The sequence below is a fragment of the Psammomys obesus genome, unplaced genomic scaffold (assembly GCF_907164565.1).
Source record: "Psammomys obesus unplaced genomic scaffold, mPsaObe1.curated_primary_1811, whole genome shotgun sequence".
Lineage (NCBI taxonomy): Eukaryota > Metazoa > Chordata > Mammalia > Rodentia > Muridae > Psammomys > Psammomys obesus.
Genome location: NW_026590062.1, coordinates 237,704 through 257,484, shown reverse-complemented (window position 1 = coordinate 257,484; position 19,781 = coordinate 237,704). Strand labels below are relative to the sequence as shown.

At 51.1% G+C, this 19,781-nt stretch overlaps 1 protein-coding gene across 16 annotated transcripts in view; it reads left to right on the top strand.

The window, feature by feature from the left end:
* Positions 1-2,457: 2,457 nt before the first annotated feature.
* The window catches only part of Fbrsl1 (fibrosin like 1), a 69,631-nt gene continuing 52,307 nt past the window's right edge, over positions 2,458-19,781 (top strand). For 14 of the 16 annotated variants that reach the window (XM_055606374.1, XM_055606381.1, XM_055606385.1 and 11 more), the window contains exons 1-3: positions 2,458-2,658; positions 15,015-15,119; positions 16,943-16,978. In XM_055606374.1, coding sequence (XP_055462349.1) covers positions 2,464-2,658; positions 15,015-15,119; positions 16,943-16,978 — 336 coding nt within the window. In that variant the 5' untranslated portion in view covers positions 2,458-2,463. Of the gene's footprint in view, positions 2,659-3,436; positions 5,632-15,014; positions 15,120-16,942; positions 16,979-19,781 lie in introns of those variants that run through there. The other 2 variants (XM_055606376.1, XM_055606384.1) reach the window with 2 other exon arrangements.

The following is a 19,781-nucleotide window of genomic DNA, read 5'->3' as shown; positions in this document are numbered from 1 at the left end:
GAGCCTCTGGTGTCTGTATTTGTTTTTAAGGTACTCCATACTGGTATGTAGATCCACTGAGTGTCTAACAGAATGTCTAAGGCAGGTCCTGCACTGGGTCATGAATGAAGTTTCTCTTCTGCAATCCATGAGTGTTTTGAGACTTTCCTTAGTGTCCTGGCACCTTTGTGGGTAGCCAACACTTTCCTTGGCTTGTGGCTACACAACCTCACTTGAGGTTCAGTGCTTTCCCAGCAGAGGGAGGTAGATTGTAGAGCAGAAACTGTGGGACACTGTTAAAGGCTGCTCTGTTGTATGACGTATCCCCTTGGTGATCTAAGTATAAGTTAGTGAGGTCCCTTCCCTCACTGGTGGTCTAAAGTCAGGGATGTTAGAGACAGGTTCTACTGGGCAGTGCTGTGGCCAGGTTCAAGCTCCAGAATGGCCAGACAGACCATTTTGAATGATCCTTTATTCCCTGGATAGGCCAGATGGTGCTTGAGTACTTCTGTTTTGTTTTTGAGACAGGGTTTCTCTTTGCAGTCTTGACTGTCCTGGAACTAGCTCTATAGACAGATTGGCCTTGAACTCATAAAGATCCATCTGGAACTCAGAGATCTGCCTCCTGAATGCCAGCATTAAAGGCATGTGTCACCACGCCCAGCCTCTTGAGCACTTTCTTTCTTTTCTTTTTCTTTTTCTTTTTTTTTTTCTTTCCAAAGCAGACTTTCTCTGTGTAGCCTTGGCTGTCATGGACTTTGTAGATCAGGCTGGCCTCAAACTCACGTCAGTCTGCCTGCTTCTGCCTCCCTGAGTGCTGGAATTACAGGCCTGCACCAGAGCATTTTCTGTGCTCTCCTAATATGCTGGGTGAAAGTTGGTTTACACACCAAGAGTTTCAGAATTGAGGTTTGGTGACAGCCCTGATTGTACCCCTTGTGTCACCTTTGTCTGTAAGGCAAGTGTACACACAAGGTTTATTTATGAAGGGAAACTTGAAGGTTTCTCCTCATGGGGTAGAGGGTGGCTGCTGTCACTCACCAGCCCATCCATAGGCTAAGGGGGTCAGATGGCCAATAAAACAGTTCCCTGCTCCCCATGAGGCCAGAATGTGACCAGCAGAATGGGAGGAATCAGTGGTGTCTTTTACCTTTTTTAAAAGCAAAGTGTCAAATAGATGGAGAAGAAGAAAGTCAATTCAATCCATGGCAGGGTCCTGGCTGTCAGCATCCCTGTCTTACTATTTCCTCTTCCCTTCTGTCTTTCAGCTTTTGGGGAAGTCAAGGCTTGCCTCTTCCAATGACCGTTGGTGTCCTAGTTATACTGTCATTGCTTAGTGTCCATTATTAAAGTTGACCTCAGTTTGTTTAGACTTGGCGTCTGACACACCCTGCAAGCAGCCACCTCTCAGCTGTAACATCAGAGTTCTGTAGCTCTTATCTACATCTTAGCCCTTAGTAGCAGGGCAGTCTGATAGAGCCCAGGGCCCTTGTAGGCAGGTGACTAGACAGTCTGCAGTGTGGGGACAATGAGGAATCAGGACCTGAAAAGTACTTCTGTGTACTGCAGAAGGTCCTTATACTCAGCCCTGACCTATCTGAGACAGAAAGGCAAGGCAAGGCAGGAAACATAAATCTTATGTCTCTGGGAGGAGGCGGTATAGTGGCTCTGCCTCTGAGTCCTTGTGAGGATAGAATGGCTTTGTGGTGACCCTCCCTTGGCTTCCTGTAGTGTTTGTATGGATTTTATATTTTCTGGGAAGTTTTGTTTTTCTGTAGGCCTATTCACTGATCACTGCTTTTGGGAGAGCCTAACGTGCATGAGTGTTTACCCCACCTCTGGGTCACCATTGCTGATAAGTTTTGGTCATTGCTGTAGAAGTGGGGGGCCCAGAACATGAGGATACAGATGATCACAGACAGGCCAGATGACTAATGACCTTGAAGTCTGATGGCGTGAAGTTTGTCTTCTGGGAAGAACTATAAGGAATTTGTCACCTGGGGCATTTCCTATTCTATGTAGCATGTTGCCAGGGGTCACTTATGTGTGTCACCTGTGAGAATTACAGGTATCCTTAGCCCCAGGCTAATATGTCACCTCAGAGAGTTCCCAGGTATGCTCTACATAAAGATCCTATAATACAGGGCTGGGGCCCAGAGAGATGGCTCAGAAGTTGAGAGCACTGGCTGCTTTTCCAGAGGTCCTGAGTTCAAGTCCCAGCAGCTCAGAACCATCTAGAATGAGATCTGTATATGCAGTAAATGAATAAATTAGCACACACACATATATTTTTAAATGTGGCTGTTGGGAACTTGGGGTCTCCTACATCATCCACCCATCACCTGTCCGTTCCCCCTCACACATGGCTTTCCCAAGGTAGAGGCTCCTTCTCCTGAGGAGTCACCATAGCCTGAGAGCCTGCTCTATCTTCCTAGGGTGTTCCCATAGGTTGACAGGCATTTCCTTCTTCCTCTGCAGAAGGATATGGCTCTGAAGCCACATGAGCGGAAGGAGAAATGGGATCAGCGCCTCATCAAGAAGCCCCGAGAGTCAGAAAACTGCCCATCTGCTGAGCTGAATGAGAACAGGCAGCCCCTGGAGGTGGGCAGTCCAGGGCAGGATACGGAGCCCGCATGTGATGAAGGGACTAGGAAGGTCCCATTGCAGCCCTCCCAACAGGTGAGCACCCTGTACCCTCCCCTATTTAAGACCTCTGCAGTGGTGGGATCTGAACCAGGACCATACATGTGCCTGAACCCCACCTTATGGTGCCTGGCCTGCCTGGCAGTGCCTCCATCGTTGCTGGGCTTGGGGCTTGGGGTAGACAGGTAGGAGCCAGGCTGGTCACAGGGGTACAGGGACCTTCTGTCTGCCCAGCTGGAAAAGCCTTCCTGGCCAGTGCTATTGCTTCTCCCCAGGAATACAGGGGTATGTGCTGGCCAGGATGGGTGACAGTGCCAAGCTGATAGGCCGGCCCCGTTGCCCACTGCGTCCATCAGGTTCCGCCGACTAGGTGTCTGGAGACATCTAGAGTGTCTCTGTAAATGGATGTGGGGACCATACCATGCTCCTGCTAAGAGAGGGGAATGTTCAGCCAAAGGCTTCAGGTTGGTGGTCCAGGAGTGAGAGGAGAAACCAAGAAAAAGGATGCCTCTTCCCGGAGGAGCGTTTCTGCCCAGATGAGGTCTGTCAGAGCAGGTGGAAGCTGGGCTGGGCTGCCTGAGCATGGGTGTGTCCTGAGTCTCATGGCTCAGCATTGCAGCTGCATTCCTCCTGGGGACCCTAACCCTGTGCCCTCTTTTCATAGAAAGGGGCTTTTCTCAGCAGTTAAGGCTCTGCTGTGAGCTCCCTTGGGAATTGGGCTCTGGAGAGGGAATAGCATGTCTTGGGCCTGGGCAGGATGGGGGGTCCGCGGGCACACCTGCCCAGGTGGACACATACTCTTTCTTCCATGCAGGTGTGCTCCCTAGAAGGGGGGCCGCTCCCAGCCAGCCCCTGCCAACAGAACGGCCCGGCCCAGCACCAGCAGCAGCACCAGCCCAGCCAGTCCAGCCAGCCCAGCCAACCCCAGGGGCCCCCCCCAGCCCCAGGGCAGCCCTGCCAGCCCCAGCGGCCACCCCTGGGTCGGCGTGCTTGGCCCCATCGATCACTTCTAGGCTTGAGACAGCCCTGCCAGCCCCGGCGCCCATTTCTGGGCCCTGGCCAGCACCACCGGTCCCAGCATCTGCTTCCGGCCCCAGATCAGCTCAGCCAGACCCAGCGCTCACGCCTGGCTCAGCCCCGCAGGCCAGTCTTGGTGCTTCCAGGCTCCAGACAGCGCCTGCGGTCCATCCAGACTCCATGGCATCACTACCGCCCACTTCGGTCCCTGTTGACCTTGTGTCACCTCTGCCGGTCTCTATTGACCATATGGCACCGTTGCCAACCTTTGCAGTCATGGCTGTGTCCCTGTGTTCGGCTCTATAGGGCTGCCTCAGGACAGTACTGCCAGCCCCCTCGGACTCTCACCTTGCAACCATGCCATCGTCCCACCAGCTGCTTTTCATTTTCAGGCCAGTGCTGCTGTCCCCAGTGGGCACTCTTGGCCCCACGTCAGCAGAGCCTGCCCCATAGGCCCTTCCTGGGCCAGCCTAGCTGCTCCCAGCAGCCACCAGTGGGCCCCAAGCAGCCTCAGCAGTTAGTTGAAGGCCCAGAACAAACTAATCCTCCCAATCCTACCCTGCTGAGCCCTAGACAGTCACAACAACAGAAGTGCCCACGTCTTAGCCCAGAGCAACCCCACCTACCCACACAGCCCCTCATGGGCCCAAAGAAGCCCCTGCGGTCACTTCTGGGCCCAGACCAACCTCGAAAACCCCAACCATTACTTCTACTGCCCGATCGCCCTACACTCATGGGGCAGCCAGGCCTGGGCCCCCGGCGTCTTCTGAGGCCGCTTTGTCAGCCGAGAAGGCAGTCCTTGCTGGATCTGGTGCCAGCTCATCATCCCAGGCCTTTGATAATGGGTCATCCCTTCAGGCCCCTGAGGTCACAGTGGACTCGACACGCTGTCCCAGGGGTGGCCCGCCAAGCACCATCTGTGAGTCCTGGAGCCTGAGACTTGTAGATAACTTCTGGGTGACTTTGTTATGCAACAGTTGAACTGCACTAGTGAGAACCTTCACTCTGTAGGCCTCAGATGCTTTCCCAGACTGCTTGGCCACATCAGAGGGAGAGATGAACTCCATGTCATCCCATTATCCCCTCCATGGGAATCAGGCTTCTTGGAATTACTGTTCCCCTCACATGTGCTGCTTTGTGATGGACAACTCATGGGACAGGTTATACAGCCGCCCTAAGGATTTGGAGCCTGTTGGGATCCCTCAGCATCTTTTGGTGTCTGTACTTGCCAACACTGTTTGCATTTCTGAGTCTCATGCATGTGTGCAGGTGTGAGTGGTGTGTACATGTATGCCTGTATGTGATGGGCATGTGTGGTAGAGTGCCAGCCTAGGCCTCAACTCTCCTGTTCACCCCCTCTCCCACCCTTAGTATTCTTTGCCCTGAGCAGAACGGCTTAGGGGACTCAGGGCCACACTGTGGATTTGGTTGGCCAGGTTTCAGGTCACAGTTTTTCTTGGCTATGGGATGATGCTAGCGTTGACTTGAAGATCCCCAGCCTCGTGAAAGATGTGAAGGGTTGGGGGCTGCTTCCCCACCTGTCAGGGCTCTTCCTCCACCCCAGAGGTACTGTGGGGCAGCTGGAAGCGCCTCTCTGTACTCTATCCCTATTATAACAGTGTCCACAGCTCATTTTGACATCTATTACTGCAGAGCCATCTTTGGGCCTGCATCTGTCCCACAGCCACCACCTGTGATCAGGAGTTGTTTACCCCACCCCAGTCCCATCAGGGCAGCCTCACACGTGGCTAAATTGAGCCCATGAAGGGGGAGGTGACCAGAGCAGAGAGGACCCTAGTTTGGAACTTCTGTGCTGGCCACCTGGAGTTTTCTGGGCCAGGTGGGCCCCTAGCCATGCCTGGTGCCTGTTCTCCTTAGTCCTGTTTTCCCTAGGCAGGCCCCTTTCTGATGCTCACCTACGGCCTCTGAACTGAGAATTTGGGACTTATTTTTTCTGATTATAAAAATAAAAAGTGCCATGCCATTTTTCTAACAGTACTAGTGTTTTTTTAATTTAAATAGATGATCTGTGTCCCATGATTTTTTCCATTGAGTGGTTTTGTGTATCTAGATTTGGTTTTCCAATTAGTAAGTGGGAGATAGAGGAGATGTGGAAGTCACATTCCGTCTTGTGGGTCTGGGGAGGTCTGTCCTGGCTCTGGCCCAGGCTTGAGCAGTAGAAGTTTGAGGGAGATGTTAAGTTATTAAAAGGTAAAGCTCTTTTTTTGGAGTTTCAACACGGTTTTTCTGTGTAGCCTTGGCTGTTCTGAACTCACTTTGTAGACCAGGCTGGCCTTGAACTCACAGAGATCTACCTCTCTGAGTGCTGGGATTACAGGTGTGTACCACCACACCCAGCTTCATGTGGAGCTCATGAGGGCGGAATTCATATCCTTCCAAACCAGACCTATCCATGCCAGTCTTTTGAGGGTGGTTGGTGTACATGGGAGTAGTCTGAGAAACCTAGGGCCTCAGTTACTGCCCTGGACCTACAAGGGTTAGGGAAATCCTTTTCTTGGTGAGGCACCGCACCCACACTGGTTGCGGCACCCACACAGGTCCTTATGTTTGAGGCCAGAGGTGCATTGTAAAGTCCTCTACTGCCCTGTCTGTTCTGGGGCTGGAAGACCAGTTGTACCTGAAGGAGTTTGTCATACCAGGCCACTCTTGAAGCTGCCATAGCCAGCTGGGTTTCTAGGCCTTGGAACTAGGACTTGGCACTGTGGGTACTTGCTTGCTAAGGAAGGCTACTAGAACCTAGTGGGCTAGAGGATAGCTTAGCAGGTCGAGGGGTGCGTATGCACAGGCCCTAATCCCCAGATGCCACAAGGTGGCAGAAGAGAACAGATTCTTAAGCTTTTTTTCAGACCTCCACACAGGCTCTGTAGCTGTGACATGTGCATGCCTGCACACACAAACACACACATATAAAGACTCCAGCCAACATAGGGAAAGTGGTATCCCCAGGACCTTGCTGTCTAGGTCACATATATGGGCTATGTTTTGCAACCTGTCTTGAGGAACTAGGCAATTTTACATAGCTGACCTGTGGTGGCTCTAAATAGCTGGAGGCCCAGGTTTCTGTATGAATTTGTCAGATTCTAGTGTTGCTGTTTTACTTGTCTGACCAAAGGACACAGATGTGTGGGCCTGCCAGGACAGGTAGTTGGGAATGTGAGCTCTCAGGTTAGGTTGCCCAGAGCTGCCCTGGAAGGAAGGTTGGGTCCTGACAACTGTAGGGGGCAGTGGGCTCTCATTGGGATGACGTGAGTCCACAAGATCTTTTGGAAATGGGGCTTGGGAGAGGTACCATCATATGAGTGACTATAGCATCCTCTTACTGTTGCTAGAATACAAGCATAGTCTACCTTAAACATCACCTTCCCAAGGCATTTGCAAGTGTATGCATGCTTGTGTGTGTGTGCATGTGTGTACTTGACTCACCCTGCTTTGCATGACTGCAAAGGTATGTCTGGCAAGGCATATGCTTGTTACCTATTCTGTCCTGCCCTGCATGTTAGGAAAACAGCCTGTGAAATGAAGTTGCCAGCCTCCTCAGCCTGATCACTGGGTTTCATCCAGACACTAGTTCTAGCTTGCTGACTTGCCTCCTGGATTCCCTTCTAGCCAAAGCTCCAGCTGATAAGCCTGCAGGGCCCAAACCCCAGCAATCTTAGAGAGGAGGGTCATATGGGAGAGGAAACAACCTATACCCTGGCCAAGGAAGTAAGGCCAGACCAGAGAGAAGAGGACAAGGTCTCAGGGCCTTGGAGCAGCTTATCAGGTGAAAGGAGGTGCCGTGTCTCCTCTCCTGGGTGTGGCAGGTAGTATGGCCTGACCTGGGATCACTGTGGTTGCCTGTCAGCCCTCTTAGATGGGCCCAGATTCCTGGTGCACAAGGCACAGAGTATGGCCCTCCTCAGCTTAAAGCTGAAGTGACAGGTGGATTTCCCCACAGTTGGCAGAGATGAGGGGAAAGTCTACAGGAGCTAGGTTTTCAGTCCCACTACAGGAGAAATAGTGGGGATAGGTGTGGGTAGAGCCTGGACTCACAGTAGCACTGTTGGTGGAAGTAACATGTGAGCCACAAGGATTTGAAATGTCTTATAAGCCACACCAAAAGTAAACCAGATACCATTTAAGTTTGCTTATTTAAAGTGTTATTATTTTAACATAAGTCGGAAACTAATCAGTAGTGGACTAGGAGCGCACACTTGTGATCCTAGCATTTGGGAGACAAAGGAAGGATTATGAATTTGAGGCCAGCCTTAATACTTAGACCTGTCTTAAATATCACAGAAGCCGAGTGGTGCTGGCACACGCCTTCCACCCCAGCACTGCACTCAAAAGGCAGAAGCAGGCGGATCTTTGTAAGTTTGAGGCCAGCCTGGTCTACAAAGCAAGTTCCAGGAAAGCAAGAGCTCCACAGAGAAACCCTGTCTTGGGGTGTGTGTGTGTGTGTGTGTGTGTGTGTATGTGTTTTCTCTGTTTCTGTACTGAGTGTTAGAAATCTAGCACAAAGGCCTGAGGATACAGATAATGTTTTGGGAGTGGGAGGGGCTAGCAGGGCTCAGACTTACAGGATCTTAACATAGCCAGTGATGGCAGCTATAGGGAAAAAGCTTCCTAGTAAATGTAAGAGGACACTTCAGGACAGCCCATCATTGAGGGGATTCAGGAGACAAACACAAGAAGAGCCTGGAGACAGGCGCTGTGGAGGAAGGCTGCTTGTTGCCTTAATCCAGCAGTTGTAGAGGCTGCCGTCTTTAGCACACGGGCCTTGAGGGATGCTCCAGATCTTAGGCCCAGCGCGGCCCTGTCTCACTTTCACAGGGATCTACAGGGAAATGGAGGAGCCTTGTACCACCCACCAACACAGAGAACTGACAGGTTCTAGAAATAGCAGACAGGCTTTTGTTAATCCAGCTGATCCCAGGGGAGATGAAGATGAAGCTTTGCTGACATAGAGGCTCACTGAGAAGGAATTTCCCAGCTGGAGCCCTGATGTTAATTACAACCATGAGAGTGCTTCTTCTTCCTGGGTTCCGTCTGATACAACTGAACTTCAGTGCCAGAGTGTGTAGTGGATGCCCGTAGGCTCCATGTGAACTCCAGCTTGGTTACAGGTCCATTTCTCCCGATCCAGGTATTATACCCAGTCTTGTTGGTATAGTGGGAAAGTCAGGTTACCTTCACCAGGAGACATGGTCTGCCTTGCAAGCCTGAAACTTTGGCATGAGTATTCTCTTCCCTTGGCATCCGTGACCCTTCTCTGGGCTGTCCACCATCTCCTCATCAGATGAGACTGTTCTTTGAGGCAGAGATGGGGTATGCTTTCTTTCCCCACCTGGGCTTATGTTGTGAGAAAATGATCACTCAGCAAAAGCATGCGGACTTGGAGCTATGCCAGTCACTGGAGCAAAGTAGGGGACCGTTGTGAACCACTTGGAAACTGAACTTGGGTCGCCTGGGAGAGGAATATATGCCCTTAACCACTGAGATGTCGCCTCACCCTCCACTGGGGACAGTGGCAAACTGTGACGTCTTGGTGCTAAGTATGATGGTGAAAGAAACAGGGAGTGTCTTGGCCAGGTAAATCTGGCATGGTCCCCCTCCTGGTCAGGTGGTATGAAAGCTCAGTTCTGAAGAGAGGACTTATGGAGTGCATAGCTGGGTACCTATGGATGGAAGTGTGGGTACTGTGGTTAGGAGTGGGGGAGGCATTAGGCCTGGTACAGCAAAACAAAAAAGGTAAGTTTCATTGCTGTGCTGGCTAAGGTCCTTTGCTGTGCCAAGGCCTGTTCTAGGGTCTCAGAAGACATGGGAAGCCAGGGGTCAGGCCTGACAGTGGGTAGGGGCCTATGGGTTGGGTTGCAGAGAGTAACAGATAGTCACAGCTCAGTCTCTTTCAGCATAGTCTTGCTCTGCTAAAGTCTGGTTGCAGCACTGAGATCCAGTGAATCAGGGCTGCCTGAATCAGGGTTGCCGTGGCTGAATCAGGGCTTCTGGCACAGCTCACTTCAGGAGGGCATCAGTTAATTTGGTAACTTTGGCCAGTACCAAGGTTGAACCCAAGATGTGTTATCTCTGGGGAGCCTCTAAAGTCCTTTAGATGACCACTGTCTATAGTAGTGACCTGAGGATATGGGAGCAGGGGTCATTCCCCTCAGAAGAGTAGGCATAGAGTGGTTGCTGGAGGGCCAGAGCATGGGCACAACACACCTGGAATTGCAGTGTTTGTACAGGACACATGGTGCACATGTGGCATATTATGCGTATAGGGTGCACTGTACCCACAGGATGTATTATGCACATGGAATACCATGTGTTCAAGATGTACCTGTGACATTCAGGAAGTACCATACATACAGGGCATGGTGTGAATTTGACCTGTTGTGTATACAGGACATACTGTGTGTATAGGATGGCAGTGCTCTAGGAATGTCTTCCATTGGCTCTTCACATTGGGAGATTGGGAGCCTCACCACTCTTCTACTTCTCTGGCCTGTCCTGCATCTGGGATGCCTGAGGGAGCTGCTGCCCCTTGCAAGGATTTCCCAGGGCTTACAGGAGAATGCAACCAGGCAGCCTTACGCCTCATCCTCAATCCAGGAAGTGAACTGTCCCACCGCTGTCCTCATCTTGCAAATGCAGAGGTTAGGTGGACTGTAGGAGACCACAAGGTAAGCATTGCCTGAGTATGAAACAGTTTGAGGTGGTGGGAATGTCTCCCTGGAAATATGCCAGCTTGTGTGTGACTCATCAGACTTTCATGCACACCATCCAGGTCATGCCCAGCACTTACTCAGGGTTGATGTTCCTACTGTCTTATGTGGCTCAGCCTGAATAATGGGATTCTGAGGTCCAGTGGGCCTCGGTGCATGAAGGTATCTGGGGAGCAGGTGAGGTGTGTACACTGGGTGGTATACATATTTCATGGACAACCTGGGACAACATGGTGACATGTGTCCATGTGTGCTCTCTGGTAGACTTTCTAACTTCAGCAAGTGAGAAGGGATACTTCTGTGCCCTTCATCTCAGCAACAGATGGCTCAGGGCCCAACCCTTGGATAGGCTAGCTCTGTGCCCAAAACCTCAGTGTATCTGAGTACCAGGGTAAACCACGTGTTTCCTGCCAGCAGTCCTGGAATCAGTCACTTCCATGTGCAGCCTGGAGCTGAGAAGGGGGAAGGAGCCACCTCATTGCTAGAGCCACCATTTCTTGACTACTGGAGCCCTCTCCCCAGCCTGCTAGTCTGGTTGCCCTGTTTAGAGGAATGCCAGCTGGCAAAGCTGATTGCTTAGCAGTCAGGAAATTCACAAGCTGTTAAACTGTTAGTGGCTTAAGCCAGACCTTGGTGTGAGCATTTACTCTGGAAATTGGCAGGCATTCTTGGGGGGCCTGTTCCTCCCATAAACCTGGTTTACCACACAACACTGGCTTTGCTTTGGTCCTGCTAATTAGAGTGCGTTTCCACCCTGCCTCTCTGTCTGCATCTGGCAGGCACTGGTGCCCAAGGAGTATACTCCCAGCACTCAAGCTCTTGCTTGTCACATGTGGTACCTGCAGAAGTTCATAAACAGCACTGTGCCTTGGTTTCCCTGCCTGGCCAGTCGGTAGCATGTGCACATAAATGACAGTAAGTAGGTTCCCGTCAGCTTATTGTAGTTTTATGTCCCATGTCCTCCTCAGGCTTACACCAGGAAGTAGGGAATAAGTACGTGCTGGAAGAGACTGCTGGGTAGTGGGAAGCAGCCTGGCTCAAAGCTGCCCTAACCCATTTTATGGAACCTGGCATGTGCTGGGCTGCAGTATCAGTACAGAGAGGGCACTAATCAGCCTTGTAAGCTTGGGAACACAATAGGACAATATTGGCCTTTCTTTGAGGTCTTGTGAGCCCTGTCTGTCTGGATCCCTAATCATTTTCCCACCTTGACCTCACGTCACTTCCTGGACTTCTCCTGTCCCCTTAGCTGGGAGCCTTCTTTTTGAAACTTCCCCATAGACCTGGACAGTGCAGAGCCGAGGACTGAATCCCACTAAGACCAAGGGCCCATAAAAGTTTTAGCTCCAAGACTGCCAGTTTGGCTTGTAAACCTGCTTCTTGGAGCTGCTAGTGACCCCAGGCTTGTGAGCCCTCAGGTGCTGTGCAGAGGTGCCTTGGGCTCATGCTGCCGTCCGGCAAGTACATGGTCAAGAACAATGAAAACCTGGGGTACGAGAGGTGGCTCGGTGGTTGCTCTTCCAGAGGACTTGGATTCAATTCCCTGTACCAAGATGGTTGTTCACAAACATCTATAATTCCAGTTCTGGTCTCTGTGGGTACTGCATGGACATGCTACCCAGACATATCTGCAGGCAAAACACCTATACACAATACAGATAAACATAAAAAGACTTATAAACCATCAAACCCTCTAGGCCAGGGAGACCACTCCTTGTATACTCATATACATATATACACAAAGTCGTGTATAAATTCACTGGATGAGAGACCAGACATGAGGCTCAATCAATATGAGCAGCCTCCAAGACTAGTAAAAGAACTGTGTTCATAGAGGTGACCTCAGAAAGCCACAATGGACCATAAGGAAGAGACAGAGACTGAGTATGGCTGTGCCAACCTGGGGTGGATGTGCAGTCGCATAGACTTCATGTTTGGGGAGATCTGTTCCACATCCAGGCCTAAGAGAACAACTCAGAAGTACCTGCCTGTGGCTATGTAAGGGAGCTGTGTGTGTAGGTACAGTACCTGTGGTTCCTCCCTGAGGCTTGTCTTGCAGCCATTCCCTTGTAGAGAGTCTTGGCTGCTAAGGTTGCACCGGGGCCTGCAGGCTATAGTCACTCAGACATTTTGCAGGAGCAAACTAAATGATTGGACCAGCCTCGACCTCTGTTCCACGTCTGGAGCCCAGCCCTGTCCACCACAGTAGTTATGTCACAGAATGGGTGAGACATTGCCTACCTGCCTTGTGGCATGACACAGCCCTTTCTGGAGGTCCTCCCACTTCTCTGCAGTTTGCCACCTTAGCACATGCTGCTAACTTTCAGGTCCTGGTTTTTTTTTTCTTCCTTATATTTATTGAGAGCCTTGTGGTTCTGAAGGCCCCACAAATGGTGGGGTGTGTGTCTGCATGTCCGTTGTCCAGACAAGCCCAGTGCACAAGAGCTCAGGAAATGCTGGCTCGCTGGTTGGCTGGATGGCTGATAAGTTCAATAGTTGGATGGGTGGATAAACGGATGGATGCTTGCTTAGCTGGTGGACAGCTGGTTACTTGGCTGGAGGAGTAGATAAGCGTATGGACTGATAGCTGGTCGACAAGGTGCAAAGGTGGCTAGAAGTACAGATACTCTCACCTGCCCCCTGGTGCAAACAGGTCACCTTCTAGTTCCAGGCAGACACACAGATCCAGGTATCCTGATCTCATCCTTCCATACAGTCCTGAGGATGGAAGTATGACATCTCCTAGCCTCTGCCATAGCTAATAGGAAACTTCAGAGCAAGTAAGCAGGAGAAACCAAAGGGCAAGTAGGTTAGGCTGTTTTGGATCCACTTGGTTACAGAAGTAGGTGGCAACTGTCCCATGTGTCTGTGAGTGCAGTGGTGGTTTCTAGAATACAGGACTCGTTGGCTCTATAAAACTACAGGAAATGGGGTTTTCAACCCTAAAGACAGCTACTTGAGAAAGGATAACAGACACCAGCCCACTCTACCTACAGGGTTCCATCATGGAGTCAGCACTCTCTCCAGTGTCTGGCTTAAACAAAAGATGGCTTCTGTATGCATGTGTCAAACATGTTGTCTAACAGGCCTGCGTCCTCATAGTTCAACTGCCTAGGTGTGTATTTTTTAGCCCTCATGAGTTGGCAGGGAATCTTTGTCCACTGTGGCTCAGAAGAGAGACAGCACCCATGGCAGTCAACCTGGTGACAGTTACCAGTAGAGTCTCAATGAGTCCAGAAATGGAAAAGTCCCTGTGGGGTTAGTTCAGGTAGTGACCATTATCACCTTCAGTTCTTCAAGCTAGCCTAGTTCATCTGCACTCTACCTAAACCCTGTCTTCACTCCACTGGAGCCTTACACATTTGCCTGGGTGAGGGACCCCCATTTAGCCATCTGAACATGCACTAACATCCAGTCAGTGTCTTCTTGGTACTCCGAGAGGGTGTGGTATCCTGGAAGTCTACGGCTGGGGAGAAGTTGGCAGATATGGGGGTTCAAGCCAGTACCCGGCCTTAAACTGGTTCTAGGGCTGGTACATGTTTATGGTGAAATGGCTAGCTGGATTCTGAGGACTTTGACAAAACCCATACCAGTGGCTCTGGAATGTGAGATCGGGGGAGGTAAAAGGTAGAAGCAGGATGATGTTCATGTACATTCATATAGCCCCTTGGTGTCCAGTGCTGGCCAAATACTGCACCCAGTTTGTTCATGAGGAAACCAAGCTCATCCACTACAAGATGTGGAAATGGTCCCCATTAAACAGGCCATAGACCCGCACTATAGAAGTATGAGGTCATCATGCCTGAACGTCTGTGTTCATGTCTGGGACCAGAAGGTGGCCTCTACAAGTAGACCCAGGATGCTATGTAGGCATCCTGTTGGCACTGATACCTAATGCCAGTGCTGTTACTTTGTTCAAAGTCTGGTTCCAGCCTTGCCTGGGCTTGTTTTCTCTCTGTAAGTTGAGAGTGAAGTAGGTTGGCCTAAGGGCTGTTCCAAACAGCCAATGATCTCAGTGTGTAAAACACTAAAGGATAGCCAGTGTCAGCTAGCCCCTGGGATGTTTGCATGTGTCTATAGCAATGTATCAGCTCCATCCTGCAAATGGCAAACTGAGGCATCTAGGAGCCAAGAAGTAGCTCAGTGTCACATACCTAAGGAGTTGTTGTGCTTTCTGAAGGAGGCACTGTATGTGCATGGCTGTAATGTCTTGATGTGGTAGGGAAGAGCAGCCCAGCCCAGGCATAGCCTCAGCAGGAAGAGGCCAGGCTGTGGGCAGGGAGATCAGGCCTGGTTTGTAGCATCTCAGTACTCTGGGGTAGCTTCAAAGTCAGTGACTGCAAAAATCAAGGGCACAGCCAGTGATGGGTGTAGCTCCTTAGGGCATTTGTTGTCCTGTCTGGTGTTGACTTTGCAAGCAGTTAGCCAGGTGGGTTTCCTGGCCTTGCTTCTCTCTGTTCCTCCTGCTTTCTCCCCCAACAGAGGTATCATCATGTTAAGGGGAAATATCCTCCTGCCTCATTTGGTATATCTAGCCCTGGAATGAACCTAGTTCCAGTGGCTTATTTGTGGAGAGAGCATGACCCTGGTCAGAAAGTCTTCTTGGTCAGTGCTTGTTTGGTCTGAGACTTTTTTTCACCCTGTCCCCAGATGAAGGTCGCCATGGCCAGAGGGGGTGACCGGAACAGTGATGACGACAGTGTCCTGGAAGCTTCCAGCTCTCAGCGTAGCAGCTCCCGGGACCAGCTGAGTGATGTGAGTACCCATCCCTGACATCCGGGTGGCCTCCTGCGGGTGTCCCATGGCTCTGACCAGGCCTGGCAGTTTACATGGAGGCTGCTCATGAGCAGTTAGCAGTTTGTCTTTCTTCTTCAAAGCATAGTTTTTTACAAATTCGGATCTCACCAGTAGGAGGGGTTTAAATGAAGCACAGCAGTTAGGAGCCAGCAAGAGCCCATACAGAATATTAAGTATCTCATCGTGCACAGTGTAGCAGCCTGAGAACTGGCTCTAGAACCCCAAGGTGGACACTCTCATGCCTTAGGGCAGATAGCATCTGCAGTGATGCCTGGGTAGAAATTACCCCACAAATGTGTCTAAATCCATAGATGCCATGCCATGTCCGAAACATCAGGAGCTAACCTTGGCCAAGGCAGAGTGGACAGCTGCACATCTTGGCATGGGTCCTGAGGTACCTGGAGCTGGTGGTGCTGGGTAGGAGTGCATATGCAGTGATCTGAATTGGGGATACATCAGTGTCCCTTAGAAACAATCCTGGGTACTAGGTCTCTGGTATGGTCAGCCACAAAGCTGACAGGTAGAGCCTGTCACAGGGCTGGACTAATGGTCATAGCCAGGGCAGCCCTCAGCCAAAAATGAGGCATAGGGACTCAAGGACTCAGGTAGAAATAGAGGGGCTACCTGTGGGATTGGTGGCGCAGGAGATAGCCGCTGACACCAACCCTGTCCAGCTTCTGAAATGGCCTCAGGGTAGTATATTTTTTGAAGGACTAAATTGAATGAGTCTTGTCTCATTATCATTTAAATAGGGGATTGGGGGTGCAGGGTGCAGCCTGCTGCCGCAGAGGGAGGCATAATTGCCAGGCTCCTGATCTTGTTGCCGCAAGATGGGAAAATAGGCTGGTAATTGTCTGGGGCCGCAGGGCTGCCCTAGTTAGCACTCTAATTGCGGCCCAGGATGAATGAAGCTGCATTCTGAACACAGCTCAACATGAAGCTGAAAACTCACCAATTATGCCCCACCCCCATCCCATCAGCTGCCTGTGGCTGCCAGGTGGGTCCCAACCCAGGGTAGGATTGGGTGGGCTCTACCTTCTAGGCAATGACCCTAGGCCTAGCCCTGTCAGTAGTCTGTAGGAATGGATATCAGGAACTGCTTTGAAGGAAGGGAAGATTGCAGATGGGCTTACTGGCTTCCATTTCTCTTTGCTGGCTCTCTGTTTCCCCATCTTACTGTCATAAGTCATCATGAAGTTCCTCCTGCCACTCAGCCCCCACTATGCACTCTGCAGTAGCTCAGCTTCTCCTTGCATCCCTTCCTGCCACAGCTTCTGTTGTGTGTGCACGCACACGTGATCGAACCTGGTAATTGGCCCATCTTTGGAGCTGTAGGATCCCTGGCAGCTTGAGCTGTCCCTAAGCCCTCACGCCAGCCTTCATCATGATTTTGGCTAACCTTCAAGCCACCTGGCCTGTAGGCCCCATGCTATCACTCTCCTCCAGAAGGGCCTTACTGTGGACCCCACGCAGAAGTGGTGAGAGGTCAGCAAGGGTCTTCCTGCTGCACTTTGGGGAACAGCTTTAGCATCCTAGTCCAAAAGAGCTGAGGATAGGCTAAGGTCATCTCTGTGGGGCCACCAAAGCTGGTGCAGTATCTGCTGGCCTGGCTAAATTAGAAGGGTGACTGGCTTCAAAGGAGGCTCCCAGTCCTCTCCTGTCAGCCTTGAGCTCCTCTCTCCACTGAGGCCTTACTGCCTCTACTGTCTGTTGGCCTGTCTGCTAGGGCAGTTGGCTGTAGCCTAGCCTGTCACTGACTATCTTCCTACTTTTTCCCACAGAGCTCGGCACAGGCGGTTTCCGGGAGAGGCTACTCAGTAAGTCTCCAATGCCCCCTCCTTTGCTGTCTCTGTCCTTGCATCAGGACCATCCCTCAGCCATAGTTGCCCCCCAGCTCCAGTGCCTAGGGGCCCTTACCACCCTGCAATCTTTCCCTTCAGAATCCTCGTTGGTTCTGACCTCAGCAGCTGTTGGGCAGGTACAGGGTGGACATGCCCATGAGCTGAGATTCATAGGGAGCTTGATGCTCAGGGACACACATAAGACAGTCTTCTGGACTTTGGCCAGGAACCTGAGATGGGTCTCTGCAGGTGAGCAGAGTGCCAGGAAGTGGGGAGTCCCAGGCTGCTGCTAATAAAGTGAGCAGGCTGCTGCCTCCGGGGTCTCTCTAGTGACCAAGGATCTTTGGTATCAAAGATGCCTGTGTTGTGAGCAGCCATACTCCAGCCCTCAGCCCCATCTACCTGCTAGAGGAGCTTGGGCTTGGGCTTAGAGGTCCAGAAGCTACTGTGTGTGGAGAGCCTGGGGAGATGAATGTGTGCTCAAATGGTGGCCTTGTGACCCATGGAGAGCCTCATTGGGGCAGGATGGCATTCATCAAGCTTATGCTACAAACATCTGTGTGTGGGGGGACAGACTCAGGTCAGCTGGGGGCTTGACACCTGCTTGCTGAGGTCCTCCAGGAGCAGGACCTCAGGTGCAGGCAGTTCCCTCATCTGCCTGAGTTTGTGGGGTGGCCCTGGCACCGACCAGAGCAGCTCCTGCACCTCCTCATGACTTAACTTCATTTTCCTTAAGTATCAGGAGAAACATTAATGATATCATAAAACCCAGAGCTTCATAAAAGCCGTTTCTGCAGATTTATAGCCGCTTTGGCTCACTGGCGGGCCGGGGCTGGGACTCCACCTGCCTCATCCCTGCAGCCCTAATTTACTGCCAGTTAGGGCCTGCTTGGTTCACTCTCTAAATCACAGTGGCTTTTTATGGGGTATGTAATTAACCCATTAATAACCCAGTGGTGGCTATTGGAGCAGCTCCCTCAACCCTGGTCTGTACCCTGGGATTCCTGGACACTGGAAGGAAAGCAGGGAAGGGATTGGGTGGGTCAGCAACTCAGGCTCAGTAGACCTTTCAGAGGCCAGAGCAAGGGTGGGACTACCTGCCTTAGGTGGGGGTGGGGTGGGGGTGACGGCTGGTGTCTTCTCTCTCCATCTGCACTTCTCACTCCACTAACCCCACCTTGTCCATTATCCACCCCAGGTGTAGGTCATCAGATCTTGTTCCTCTTTCATCCTGGGTTTGGCTGAAAAAGTCCAGTATATGAGCCTTTGATCCTAGGGGCTATCTTGGAGGTGTGATTCCCCCAGGGACCTTTCATAGGGAGCCTTGTACCCTTCTTTATAGAATGTGGCCTTGGGCTGCCTTGTTCACACCTGAGCACTGAAAACAGCAGCCCTTGAAAATGGTTGTGATGCCCCTGGTATCATAGACAGGCCTTTTCTGTCACCTTCCCCTGAACAATGTCCTGATGCTCTTGAGAATCTGTTGGACACTGGGGGATAAGCTGCTAAGAACTCAGACCAAAGCCTGCCTTGTAGAGGGCTCCAGTAAAGCCTGCTGGCAGTACTTAGAACTGTGGGGGCTAAGGCAACCAGAACTAGAGTTGGCCCCCTATCTGTCATCTGAATTTCCAGGTGTCTGAAGCACACCATGGGTAGAAAGAAGGCTACATCTTGAGGGTACTCCTGAGGCTGCGGCCCTGTGTGACACAGAAGTATTGACCAGAGGTTCTACAGCTAATCCAAGTTAGAGAACTGATCTCTGCCAGATAGACCTGAGACCCTTGAAATATCTGGGGCACCACTGCTCTGAGCTACCAGACCATTTTTGTGCTTCCAAGTCCACAATCATCATACAAGCTTTTTCCCCAGGACCTTGCTTTTCTGTTTTAAAGCCTACAATTAACTTGCCAGATGCTTGTAGCTTAGCCCCCAGTGGCAGCTGCATAGGAGTGACAGATGGTAGCAGGAAAGGAACCAACTGGCCTGTAGTATGTAGGATTCTCATCTGAGTAATAGACCCAGGAGGACCTTGGGGCCTGCACATAGAGCCTAGGCCTGCACATCGTAGGACCTAGCATATGTAGGTCTATTAGACCTGACTCTAGGGTCCTTTTGTGTAGAAATTCCTGCTCCAGAGTGCCCTTGCGAGCTCTGATGCCTGCAAGCTATCTGCACCAGGGACCTCATATTCATTTGTCCTGTGGGTTCAGGTGAGAGCTGAGCTGCAGGCAGACAGCAAGAGACAATGCCCAGTCTTATCAGCAGGTGTGTATGTCTGGATGTCTGTTGCATGTGTCTGCAGATGTGGGCGATATATGTGTTATGTAGATCACATGTCTCTCTCCGGCTTTTGTGTGTAGTGGGGTACTGTATCTCTTGTTTTTTTTCTTGGCCTATCTTTATAGTCTGTGGCTTATGCATTCCTGCTTATCTGTAGACATTACTCATGTGCCCCTCTGGCTTCTCAGGGATCTGAGAGCTCGATGCATTTGTGTGCACCTCTGGCTTTGCAGCACTGGTGTGGGTATGTATGTGCGCCCAACCCCCTCCGTGCACACTCTAACATGTCCCCATCAGTCTGTACCTCCAACCCAGCTGTGTAGGGTGTTCTGTTTTGAGATAAGGTCTCTCTATGAAGCCATCACTGTCCATAAATTGTTTACAGAAACTCACCTGCCTCCCCAGTGCCAGGGTTAAAGGCATGCTCCACCATGCCTGGCTTCAGACTTCATTTGTTTTGTTTTGTTTTGTTTTGTTTTGTTTTGTTTTGTTTTGTTTT